Here is a 12,822-nt window from a genome sequence, read left to right as displayed (position 1 = left end):
AAAAAGTAGAATCACCTTTAGCATAAAGTCGCAAGTGGTTATTTCATTGTTCCAGGCTTTTGAATTACTGAAGCATTTGTTGCTACCACCTTACAAATGAACGGCAGATGACATACTCAGCACCATGTTCGAGTATGCAGTGTCTCTTGCTCTTTCTCCTCTCTCTCTTTTTTTTGTACAACATTTTTACAACTAATCCTATATTACTCCCGCCCGCCAGGGGGTGGGGGGAAGGGATAGATCCAACTAAGCTATTGAAAATTTGGAAAAAACTAAACTACCTCCGCAAATGCACCAAAAAATCTTGGCCGGAAAATATAGGCAAAGAATTTCAAACACCTTGCCTATAATCCCTTGTGACCAACTGAGCCCATCCGATGACTCTTTTGAGCGTGCTTGATTTTTGGTGTTAATATTAATGACCTTCTTAAAGGTGTATGATGTACTAAAAAGTGCTTGATTCTTGCATGGAATTTTTTTCTCTCGTCTCAGCTACCGAGGAAAATAAACGTGTAATCCGCTGTTACAAAGAATGCTTAATGGCATGTTGTTCTTACAAATTGTCGCTAATCAAAAAGAACATTATAAAATATCAAATACAAATCTACGGCCTCAATATAACCTTAAACTGAGGTCAAATTTACGAAAGGGGCAACCATTTTTCACTTTCTGCTTATCGACAAAAACATGAAAATTAAAAAAATAAACACCAAGATATCTCCACAGCAATAGTTCAGGAGTATATGAATGTTAAAACTTTGTTCTATCTGCATCCAAAAATTGCTATAGCGGCATTAAACTTCTTCTTGGCATCAGCTTCTGCTCTCCTTAGGCATTTCTGAAAGAGTGAATTTAGATTTCTTATAGGCTACTAATGAATCAAATGTGTGCCCGCCATGGGATGAACCCTCACAAAACATTTGTTTGTGAAGACTCGTTAATATCAAGGAGCATTTAGTGGCTCTGCTTCAGCGTCTCTTTCTTTCATTGGCGTCCAATCTTCTGCCTCTACAACCAAATATTCCGGTGAGTAACCATGTGGCAATGTAACATTATACAAGACCATTAACTAAATTGCTACACGTGGATGTGTCAACTCTGTTCCAACAATTTTCAATACATGAACTTGTACCAAGGAGTGATGTCTACAGGCAGCAAAATTTACTTACTTGGCTTGTCCGCAATTGCTGCCAGCCGTCTCTGTAAGATGGACGCCACAAACAGGAAGATCGAGCACATGCCAAACATAACAGTGATGGGGAATGCATCAACCTTCAAATTGCAAAAATCCACTTAGCATAGAGGAAAGTACATGATTGATACAAGGGTTTTTCAACATACAGAACTAAAGATGAGAAGATCCTGCATATACCCAGAAGTTCATGGTGTCAAAGCAATGGTGCAGCATTACCCATTAGAGTGGGATTGAAATTACCATGTTTTGGCGAAATGTGTAAACCAAAGGGCTATGCATTCTAATAAAAAAAATTTTATTTTCTGCCAAGCATCAGTAACTTACATTGTAGAGTACAATGCAAACAAAGATGTTCAGGGGGATGCGGAAGAAGTTCATTATAGTGCTGCGTGCCTCCTCAGGAATGTATTGAGATCTCATCTTCATAATTGATGGCCAAAAAATTCCAACACAAGCTTCAAATGTACAGAAACCAAGAACTTGGAGACAACCAGAAAATGAGATACCACCACCCTTTACCTTCGAGGGGGCTACCAAGAACTGTTAAAAAATTAGGAAAATTAGATAATAACCATAATTGATAGGTAAAGAGTGGAGAAAGCGAGCTGGCACATACATTTGTCATTATAGGTAGCAGCAGAGAGGCAGAAGAGATCACAAAGACAATCTGCATATAAATCTCAACTTTAGGTGAGTTACGCGCCATAAGTCGAGATGCAAATGAGCTTCCCAACATTGAAGCCAACATGAAAGTTGAAAAAATAAAACCATGGGGAATTTCTTCATCATTTGGACTCAGAGCAGGAGTCCAGAGAAACACAAAAGTATACATTGAACCTTCAAACAGGGACTGAATTGCACCCAATAATGCTATCCTCTCATCTGAACCACAACAAAATATAGCACTAAGGACCACATAAAGGAATCTAAAAGAAGGATAAAAAGAAAGGAAAGCAGAAAATTGATAAATCATCACTTGAGAATATATCATCATTACAAAAGTAGTAAAACACATCCAATATAAATTAAGACTTTGACAGGTGACTCACTATTATAAAAGTCACTGCATCCTTATTAAGAGTTCAACGGGCCATTAGATGTCAATTATCATCAAGATCACTGCATGCTAAAAAAGTTCAATATGACAAGCTGCACATGATGGAGAAGAACACCACATCCAAAATCATGGTTCAAAGCACATGTAGATTCGAATCTCTCCTATTCTTCATTTTTATTGCTAGAGAATTCAAATTAGAGCCTTTTCATTCAGTAAAAGAAATTAGTGCCTGTTGTCAATAGTTATATATATACAAGGACTGAAATAAAAGTAAATGTGAATCTATATGTCAAAAACTTATCATAAAATGATTCTTTTGGACAAGCACTCAAGATTGCTACAGTTGCCTTTTCCGGATTTTCTGTTTTAATTAGCAACCAATATTCTTTGATATCAATTAGTAAACTAAAGAAAAGTAACCAAAAACATAAAAGAAATTGGAATGTAGTCATATACAGCAAATAAGAATGGGCCCAAAGATGAGAACACACGAGACAGACATATATTTCGAGTAAATGGCTAAAACAATGATTCATCAACTATGTCATTCGCCCCGTTGATAGCATTAGGAATGGTTTTCAGTGCATAAGCAGGTTAGGAGATCTACCAGAAGCAATTGCTACAGCTGCGCTCTTGAACTGAGTTAGCAAGTCCTTATTCTCCGACGGATCACCATAATTCTCAGTCCATGTTGACAATATAATAGCCATTCCAATTGCCAGAAAGCATGAAGCGGCATCAAAGGGAGATACAGGACCAAGACTTAAGGAATCAACCAGCAGATTTCCAAACAATCCAGAGAGAATAGCAACAAGACCATTTCCAAGAAATATAGCCTTTGAGAAAGTTAATGAAAGCCATTGCTGATCAAAGCCCCTCTACAAAGATAAATCAACCCTTAGAATTAACACTTTCACCCTACCTAAGCTATTAACTTTGATTCTTTTAAAACTATTCAAAGGGGTGGTTTTTTTTTTTTTGGGGGGGGGTGGGGTGATACCATGCTTAATGAAAAAATGCAAAAAGATGCAAATGCTAAAGTGATGTGTTTCGAATCCAAAAACGAAACAGATTATAAATCCTGAAGATAAATCATTTATTCCGGATTTATAAGATAAAAATAAATTTATAGAAGGAACACACCAAGTTTTCAATTCCACATGTATCTAAGTCTAGAAGCAAGGCAAATGGAGATGCATAAATTAGGAGACTATCTTCGACCAACATGCAAATGAGTTCATCATCCCGAAATACACCAAGGGACCCCCACGTAGTTAAGTTTTCTACCAGATATGCAGAAACAAAACTGATGGAGCAAAATGACCAAACAAGAAATACTTGTAAGGAGAAAGTACTTGCAGATCAATCCACCCCTGTCCTTGTTGATGGACAGTCATCCCAAGCTAACAAAATTCAGTAAAGACAGAGAGATTCTAGCATAGGATGCATTCACAATTCTAACTTATCAAAGGTGATTCAAATTCCCCTCACCTTGAAGTGTTCAGCAACAAGCCAAGACTCAAATCCTGAGCAAAGTAGGGAGGTAGCAATACCACCCAGTACACGTCCCAACATCAAAACTTTGTACTGTGGGGAATGCTTGGTGATGCAGCTGAGTATGTAAGTAATGCAGTAAGTCACGCATGCTCTCTTTCGTCCCCTGAAATTTATTGAAAGCTCAAATGAGTTGAATTGGCAGAAAATAAAAAGCTATGACTGCGTAATTTTTAGGTGGGATTTCTCACTGTTTGTCTGCCAGAGATCCGACAATTGTGCCAAACAACATGGAAGATCCAAACCCAGCAATAAAAAGCTGTCCAATTTCCCCCTTCCCGAAGCCATAGGTGCTGTAAAGGTAATAGACATATGGACCTTGCAACCAGTCACCAGCTGTCACCACAAGAATGCTAATCGTCAGCACTCTAATCTCCCAGAATTATACAAGACAAGAATGCACGTGGGTTCTAAAGCAGCTAACATATAGAAATATATAACTTGCTTCAGCTATTTACCTTTCAATAATCTAGAATCTGAAGAAATGTTTTAATACGTTACGTTGTGAATGCATAAGCAATTTTTTGTGTAAATACTATATATGAAGACAGCCCTGCTTCCGTCCGTCCAAATTGCACTTTATCAATCAAAAGGAACGCAATCGCAAATAGATGAAATCCCCGAGATCCAGATCCGAAGCCTCAAAATGAGAGCGCATGACAAGCAGTAACATGATTAAGGAATTGATAGCATTGGAAGCACCCCCCCCCCTCCTCTCTCTCTCCCCCCCCAAGATCCAATTATTTATTCCACAAACCCGAGGTTCCTCAATGATAACAGACAGATCAGACTGAAACATAGGCAAATAAGGACGCGTGGCAATTGATTTGCGAAAATTTGTAGATCTGAGGCAGAACAATAATGAAGAGACGAAATGAAGTAAAATAGAGGAAAGTAATAGAGAAAGTACCCATCATGAGAGAGTAAACAAGAAGGTAGTTGTTCTTGAAGGAAGTGAAAGCCTGAGAAGTTGTGATCCGATCTTTGTTGGCCTTACTCAACTCCAAAGCTGCCACTACCGCCCCCAGCGCCCCAAACACCATGTAATAGAACAACTCCATTGTATTGTGTATTATCTCTTTCAAACTACTTCCAACTCTACTAAAATCAATTGATCTCTGTCCCCCTTGTCGTCCTAAACAAAATTAATCTCTCTTCCGTCAAAAATAAAAAACAAAATGCAAAACACACGAGACACAGAAGAGCCGATCTAATTTGGGGAATCGAAATCGGACGCCGGTGCTCCTCCTCCTCCGCAACCTCACACACACTATCTCTCCACTGCGAAAAAACAACAAATGAAAGAGAGTAATAGCCACTCCTTTTCAAGTAGTGGGATTTGTTTTACGTACCCGGTACCCGGGGTTTCACAGCAGCTAGCCGGGGGAAAGCTCACTATTTATACCCGCCAGCTAGGGACGCGCCTAATCATGGAAACAACTCCTTAGATTCATCTTCTCATTTCTTTGAGCCGTTAGATTCAACCGAGCTGACACGCGGCTACTGGGGATTGGTGTGATTCTGTCGGTGCTTTATGTTACTATAGGAGTATATATATTGTCAGCTCAGTACTTTCCCTTCCAACTGCCGATTGGGCTTTTGGGGTGGCGCACCGGGCACATTGGATGTTATTGTTGTTGCTGGTTTTTTTTTTTCTTTTTTTTTTTTTTTCTGTGGCGAGGTCCAGCTCCCCAATTAAAAGAATTGAGACTAATCAAGTAATTTCTTTGTTGGAAGGTTGAGTTGAGTTGTTAAGTGGGAAATATTTGTTAAGTAAAAGATTCTGAATTTAATATTTTTTACTTAAAAAAAAGCAATTAATTTTTTGTTTGCTTGATTTGTGTTCCTACTTACCTTAGGCATCTCAAAATCTACGGTCCCTTACCCAAACGGTTTTGGGCTTTTCTAGATTTGGTGGCAGGAATGTGAGAAATTGATCGAGCAAGGTCTCCGGAGTTCAAGGCTCCTAGCACAGATTCCTTTTTTTTTTTTTTTCCCTTGTTCCTCTAATCTTTTTTTTGAGACTGATTAAAAGCCTTAGAATTAGTTTGAACTGCTAACTTTTCAAATTCTTGTAAAAAAAATATATTGTTGCAATATGATGTGTGTAAAATAAAAAATAATTAAAAATATATTCACGAAAAATATAAATATTTTTTTTAAAAAATTACAATCTAAACACGGCCTTAGCTTTATTGGGGCACAGGGTAAGAGTAACAATGAGATTGACACCGGTCATGATCTCTTTATTTTTGGAATAATTAGATATTTGTAATAGTACCAGATGTGTACTTGTTTGGACTGTCATTTTTCTTTAAAAAAAATTATTTTTCTAAACACATTTTTTATCTTTTATATTTTAAATTGTCATCCTCCTATAAAAAATTGTATAAAAAAGCAATCCAAATGGAATCCTTATCTGATTGCTTTCCTTATTTGCTCTTCTATCCTTGTCTGATTGCTTCCCTACCATCACTTTCTTAGATTGCAAGTCACATGGGGTTGTACGTATTTTCAACCAATAAATAAATGAAGTGATCTTACCTTCATTTTCACTTATTCTTCAATCAAAATTAGGGCAGTGATTGATTTGATGACGTGTCATCCTTTCGGAAACGGAAACAAAATTTTTTTTTTTTGTAAGTTGCATAAGTCACATGTTTTGCAAGCATTCATAACATTCTATTACTGAAAATGTTTGGTACATAATTACGTCCAAATAATCATCCAACACCGGCCGTTTTATTCATTTTCCTCTATTATTTTGGACTCAGACCGAAATATATGAATCAGACAAGAAAATATGTAGCATTTTCCTTTACAAAAATAAAGAGGAAAAAAAAGGAAGCAGAATCTTCAAATGTACTCCCTCCCTCCCATTTTGATAATCCTAGATTTTTTTCACACAGTTTAAGAAAAAGTAGTTAATTTTGTTGGAACAATAAATTTAGGTTGCTATTTTTCTAAAATACCCTTACATTAAGTAAAGTATAATTTTATATTAATTATTCATGGAAACTTGAATTGATGGTTTATAAGAACTTGAATTGATGACCAAGAAAGAATCAATCCTCATTTTACATTATTTCACATTTGGACTTGAAAGAATAGCAAAGTTGGCTTTTCATACATCAATATGTTTTGGAAAATCTAAATGTATTAAATGGGATAGGTTAACAATCTATATTAAATAAGATAATTTATACCAATAACAACCTACATTGAATAAGGGTATTTTAGAGAAATTAAAAGAAAACTACGCCCCGTTTGGAAGGTAAGTTTTTTGGGTGTTTGTCTAAAAATTTACTATAGATTACCGTAGAAGTTGTAAGAAAAATTTTTAGGATGAAAACTTTCTTTCTTTCTTTCTTTTTCTTTCTTTTTTCTTTTCTTTCCTCTCTTCTTCTTCTCCCTTCCCTCTCCCCCGACACCTTTGTCTCTGACTAGCAAAAACCAGCAGCCATGGGAAATTTCTTTTTTTTCTTTTTCTCTACCCCTCTTCTCCCCCATCCCCGTCGCCCTCAACAGCCATGAGAACTTGCAGCCATGAATTTTTTCTTTTGCTTTTTCTCTCCCCACTCTCCTCCCCCTCCCCCTAGTTACGATCTGGTCGCCCAGCAGCCATGGAAAATTTTTTTTTTCCCTTTCTCTTCCCCTCTTCTCCCTCTCCCTCTCCCTCTCGCACTCCGACGCCAGAGTAATGGAAGCCATGGAATTTTTTTTTTTATATAGCTTTTTCTCTCCCCCTCTCCTCCCCTCCCCCTCCGCGACTAGATCGCAACCCCCCTTCCCCTCCACTTTTGCGATCTGGTCGCAAGCGGGAGGGGGAGAGAGAAGGGAAGAGGGGAGGGGAGGAGAGGAGGAGAGGGGGTAAGGGAGAGGGAGAGAGAGAAAAAAAGAGGAAGGCAGTGCTGGAATAGGTGACCGGCGCCGGGAGCGGAGGTGGAAGTGGTGGCTGGCGACGGAGGACATGGTGAGTTGGATGAGGGAGGAAAAAGAAGAAAAGTCGAAGGGAAATTTTTTGTGTATTAGATGAAGTGTGTAGGTTAAAAATTTTGATAAGTTTTTTAGAATTCTTGTAGCAAAAGTTGTTAAAAAACTAGAGTATCATACAAACTTGCAAAATACCTGAGGTTCCAAACAGGCAGGTACATTCTTCAATTGGAAAGTAGACTATAATTTGGGACAAACGAAAAAGGAAAACAGGACTATCAAAATGGGACAGATGGAGTATTAAGTTATTTCTGCAGAAAAAATAAAAAAAGTTGTCCCTGCAGAACAAAACCAGGCTGAAGTATGCGGTGCCTGATCAATTACATCTGATGATGGCACAGGAGCCCATATTGAAGATTTTAATTTTTTTTTTTTCCATTTTTGTGGGAAAGGAATAAAATCAGAACGTTCCTTGAGGACTTCAGAATCCAAATCCACCTAAATAAGCGAAAGCAACCTCTTCTTCTAACAGCCGCAAGCATGAGGAGAAGAAAATAAATTACGTTGTCCAAGCATAAGCCCACGACACTAAATTGATCTCTTTACAGAGAGTATCTCTTTCATAATTAACATGACAAAGTCCTAGGTCATTGTTTGGATTGTAAGTTATTTGGGATTATTTGGGATATTTTTACTGTAGCACTTTTTGTGATGTGATGTATGTGAGATAAAAAGATATTGGGAAGATAAAAAGGTGTATTGGAAATTGTAAAGATGATGTAAGCAAATAAAATTGGGGAAATATGAAGCAATCCAAACAAACAATTAATACTCCCAAAATACTCTTACTCTTTATGTCATGGTATGTATTTTGATTTGTCCCTAAATACTTGTCATGATTTAAAATAGAAATAAATGAAATTCAACTTTTCCATTATATCCTTGATACAACTCTCAAGGTAAAGCATTTAAATCATATTCTCTGAATAAATCATGCTATAAACTACTACTATCTTTGTTTTAGGTAGCTGTGCCATTTTTAAAATTTTAACCTCAACTTACAAAAATTTAGAGTTTAATTGAAGGGCAATAATGAAAAGACATTTTTTTAGTAGCTTACTTGTCTCAGTTAAACTTCATTTTTTTTTAAAACTATTTACAAGGTTGACCATAACATATAAAATGGGAGTGAGGAAGTATTAACTACCGAAATATGCATGCATCCCAGAAGATTGGATTATCGAGGCATGTAATGCTAATATTTGAGTACTTGATGATGGGAAGATGGACCCCATTAAAAAAAAAAAAATTTCTCAGTGCTCGCCATAAATCCTTAGACTTAAAGAATGGTGCCAATACCATCTAGTTCACTATTTGTATTGGTAATACGAGTATTTGCTATTATTATTTTTGGGAATTTGACTTGTTCCTTTTAATGTATATTAGCCTATAAAGATCTTTATTTTGATGCCTTATCTCTCATTAGTGAGAAAGGCACATCTTATGAATAACCCATTTGTATTGGTTTTGAAAGGTTTAACAACACGAGAAACACCACAAAAATATTATACAAATATTTTTAGATCAAAAATAACAAGGGGACCACATTGTAATACAACATATGAGTAATTAATTATACGATGTGTACTGCCCATTAACTTCAATGGGGAAGTAAATATAATTTCACAAGGACTAGAGAGAGTCTGCAGGACTTTTCTTACTTAAAGCCCTCAACGAAACATAATAGAAAATCAAGTTATACATGTTGCCTTTTCACTAATATACCATGGCAGGAAGAGGATGAGACCAATAATGGTTTTTTTTTTTTTTTTTAAAGGGAAACCCTGGGTGGGAAGGGGAATGAGCAAGACTCAAGAGTTCTACCACAGTTAAGTTTTGGTTTGTGGGACTTGAGTTTCATAACCACATAATTAAGCCAATAGGTATATGCTTTTTGGTTGAGGCGGTGGAGCGGGTTAAGCTAACCACATAATTAAGGAAAATAAAACCATAAGAAAAATATGTGGAGAAAGAGAGTTAGGAAACCGTACGTAATAAAGCTGATAGGATAAGGGGAGACGAAAGAAGTCCATAATGGCAGAGAACCAGCGCACCACAGCCACGACTCCAGATTTTGACACTCCGAAATATCCACAAGATCCCTGGCCCACTAACTTCCACAACACAAAAGCACATTTCTCAGAGAAAGGAAATCAAACGCAGAGGAAGAACCCCAGGAAGAGAAAGAAAGCTTAGCTCGCATTTCTCTTTGAATTTGATTTGAATTCAATCTTGATTCACGCCTGATATAAAAGCGCATTTCTTCTTTTAGACACATGGCTTCCCTCACCACTTCAGTCAATCCACATTCAACTTGCTCTTTACATCGCAATTTTCATTCCAGGATCCCAGCTTTTAACTACAATTATTGCCCGAACTCTGCTAATGAACCCAGCTCCTGTTGCTTGACCCCTAAAGCCATTATTCAAAACTCAAGCAGGACAAACTCAGGCTCAACAGCTGCTAGATTCACTGTTCGAAGCGCCGCAACCAAACCCGCCAAATCACCAGGTACCTGCTATTATTGCTCCTATGACTCGTATCATTTTGTAATTGCAAACTATAGAAGACCTCAGAAATGCACCCATGATATATAATCACAAAATCGCAACATTTAAGCATAATCTCAGTGATTTCTTTCCTTTTGGAGGGATCAGCTGAAGAGGACTGGTCGATTAAGAGGAAGTATCTACTTGAGAAGAAGGTAATATCTGATTCACTATACGACAAACCATACTGACACAAGCAGGCATGCACATTGTGGACACGGCTAAAGAATGCAATTACTTCATATAGGGTGCATAGTCTCTCAGTTTACAGGTTGTCTCCATCATAAATTTTAGAACCACATTTTTTCGCAAGTGCATACGGAGTTTTGGATGCTTCAGATATCACACAAGTTTTAACATTCATCAAAACTTTTTTAACATAGCAGTGGCTGTTTAATAGTTACTTCCAATGCCATGTCCATCTATTTAACCGTAGAAACCTTTTGGTCATCCAGAAGATAATAACCACAAGTGAAGCAGAAGTGAGGTTTCTATGGATCCAGATCATTTTTTTTTTATTAATTCAAAATGAAAACTTAGCTTATGTATGGCAAATTGTGATAAAATTACAAATTACTTCATACAAGGCCTAACCATGCCAGATTATGTAGGTAAGGAGTGTCGAGGTGAAAGAAGCTTTGCGACTTCAGAAAGAAAATAACTTTGTGATTCTTGATGTACGTCCAGAAGCAGAGTTTAAAGAGGTAAATGTCCTTCTTCTGCCATAGAAACAGAATTATGACTATTGATTTGAAGTCAGAAAGAAGTCATCAGCAGCAACCCAAATTTTTAATGTGCACACCAAGACACGCAAAATGCAAGTACCAATAGATCGATAAGTACTTTTAAGTATTAAAAACACTTTTCAAGACAGGATACTTCAGACCTAAGACACATGGATCATTTTTGCTAAAACTGATGCACTGACCAAATTATGCAAGATCTTCTCTCACACTAGTGTAGCATATAGATCATCTGCCTTGCCCATGGTTAGGCAAACCAACTATAATTTCAAATGTCCATGCCTGTTTTGTAAAAGCTTTACTAAATGATCATTTCCTGGCATAGGCTCATCCGCCAGGAGCTATTAATGTTCAAATTTATAGGCTCATAAAGGAGTGGACACCATGGGACATTGCCCGGAGGGCAGCATTTGCATTTTTCGGCATCTTCCAAGGAACAGAAGAAAATCCAGACTTTATGCAAAGTATGGCTCTTAGCATAAATCAATCAACTTAAGGCTTATGGAAAAAGCTCTGATGTAAATTGAGAACTAATTTTTTAATACTTGTGAGCAGGTGTGGAATCGAAAATAGATAAGAAAGCGAAGATAATAGTAGCTTGCTCATCTGGTGGTACAATGAAGCCATCACAAAGTCTTCCGGAAGGGCAACAATCAAGGTATTACATTTCTATGTTCAAAAATCCAGAGTCATAGTGATGTGCCAAATATAACTAGTGGAAAATATATATATATATATATATAAATTAACGTGTGTGAAGACAGTGCTACATAATGCAAAGTGTTAAAAAGTTCATTACACTGTCTGCACACTGTACAAGGGAGAAGATTCATTACCTGCTTTTGTTACTTTATGTAGGTCACTGATAGCAGCTTACTTGCTAGTTCTCAATGGTTACAGCAATGTCTACCACTTGGAAGGAGGACTAAATACCTGGTTTAAAGAAGGATTGCCTGCAGCTTCTGAAGATTCAGGTTGAGCCACAAATTTTGTTCCCAATGGACTCAATTTTAACCTTGACATAATAGTATCTAATAATGTGTGTTTCTTTACCTGCGATGATAGTTGTACAGAAATGAGTTTCAAGAAATTAAGGATTTGAGGATGATAAAACAATGGTACTTGAGTCAGCATATTCGAACTGCACATGCATCTTATTCAAATAAAGTTCTTCATTACCTTGTTTGTTGCTTAAGCCATCAAAGAAGCCCTTGCCATAGCAAGAACACATTCATAAGTTTCATTTCCTCCAATGAATGCACAGAAGTACAACCAGGGATATGAGTAGCTTCGCAAAGCTCTCCATCATTGAGACCCCTCCAGAGAGATGGTCGGGGTTTCCGGCTTTCAAAATTTTCAGGTGAGACTGCCATTTCCTGAATATGCCAGTTCTCACTCCTATCATCCTACAGAACAATAAAACTGTGAAATTTTTTGCAACTAATGATATTCTTTTCCAAGAAAAGATGATTCACCAGCTATCTGTTGCACACATTTTGACCTAACAAAATGAAAACATTGCACTTAGCCAAGCATAAATTACTTGACCTTGATGAGGTCGCTATTCCTATTGCTTCTTTGAGGCAAGAAAAGCAAGTAATGCAAGAATATTTATCAAGAGAATATCTTTCATTAATAGACGACATTGAACTTGTTTTCCTTCCATGCACATGCTGATATAAAAGATCATCGACAATGAGTGGACTGCAAGAGAATAAACCTATTAACATG

The 12,822-nt window shown here is 37.1% G+C and overlaps 2 protein-coding genes across 3 annotated transcripts; one reads left to right on the top strand and one right to left on the bottom strand.

Annotated features, from left to right (window-relative positions):
• Positions 1 to 493: 493 nt before the first annotated feature.
• Positions 494 to 5,181, bottom strand: LOC113762800 (molybdate-anion transporter). Its single transcript, XM_027306397.1, has 8 exons — positions 4,717 to 5,181; positions 3,998 to 4,142; positions 3,744 to 3,912; positions 2,860 to 3,130; positions 1,812 to 2,077; positions 1,520 to 1,735; positions 1,170 to 1,272; positions 494 to 1,008 (listed from the first exon to the last, which is right to left on the bottom strand). The coding sequence occupies exons 1-8, from the start codon at positions 4,865 to 4,867 to the stop codon at positions 944 to 946; spliced, it is 1,386 nt and encodes a 461-aa protein (XP_027162198.1). The 5' UTR covers positions 4,868 to 5,181; the 3' UTR covers positions 494 to 943.
• A 4,726-nt stretch (positions 5,182 to 9,907) lies between these two features.
• Positions 9,908 to 12,269, top strand: LOC113761623 (rhodanese-like domain-containing protein 14, chloroplastic). Of its 2 annotated transcripts, none has more exons than XM_027304693.1 (6): positions 9,908 to 10,310; positions 10,457 to 10,503; positions 10,960 to 11,052; positions 11,417 to 11,555; positions 11,647 to 11,749; positions 11,992 to 12,269. In XM_027304693.1, the coding sequence occupies exons 1-6, from the start codon at positions 10,076 to 10,078 to the stop codon at positions 12,068 to 12,070; spliced, it is 696 nt and encodes a 231-aa protein (XP_027160494.1). In that variant the 5' UTR covers positions 9,908 to 10,075; the 3' UTR covers positions 12,071 to 12,269. The 2 variants fall into 2 exon arrangements, with proteins under 2 accessions (XP_027160494.1, XP_027160493.1); XM_027304692.1 differs by having other exon boundaries at positions 9,918 to 10,310; positions 11,950 to 12,237.
• Positions 12,270 to 12,822: the final 553 nt, after the last annotated feature.

Source organism: Coffea eugenioides, chromosome 2, assembly GCF_003713205.1.
Source record: "Coffea eugenioides isolate CCC68of chromosome 2, Ceug_1.0, whole genome shotgun sequence".
NCBI classification, from domain to species: Eukaryota; Viridiplantae; Streptophyta; class Magnoliopsida; order Gentianales; family Rubiaceae; genus Coffea; species Coffea eugenioides.
Note: the sequence above shows the minus strand (reverse complement) of the source record. Positions and strands in the feature narration are given on the sequence as shown.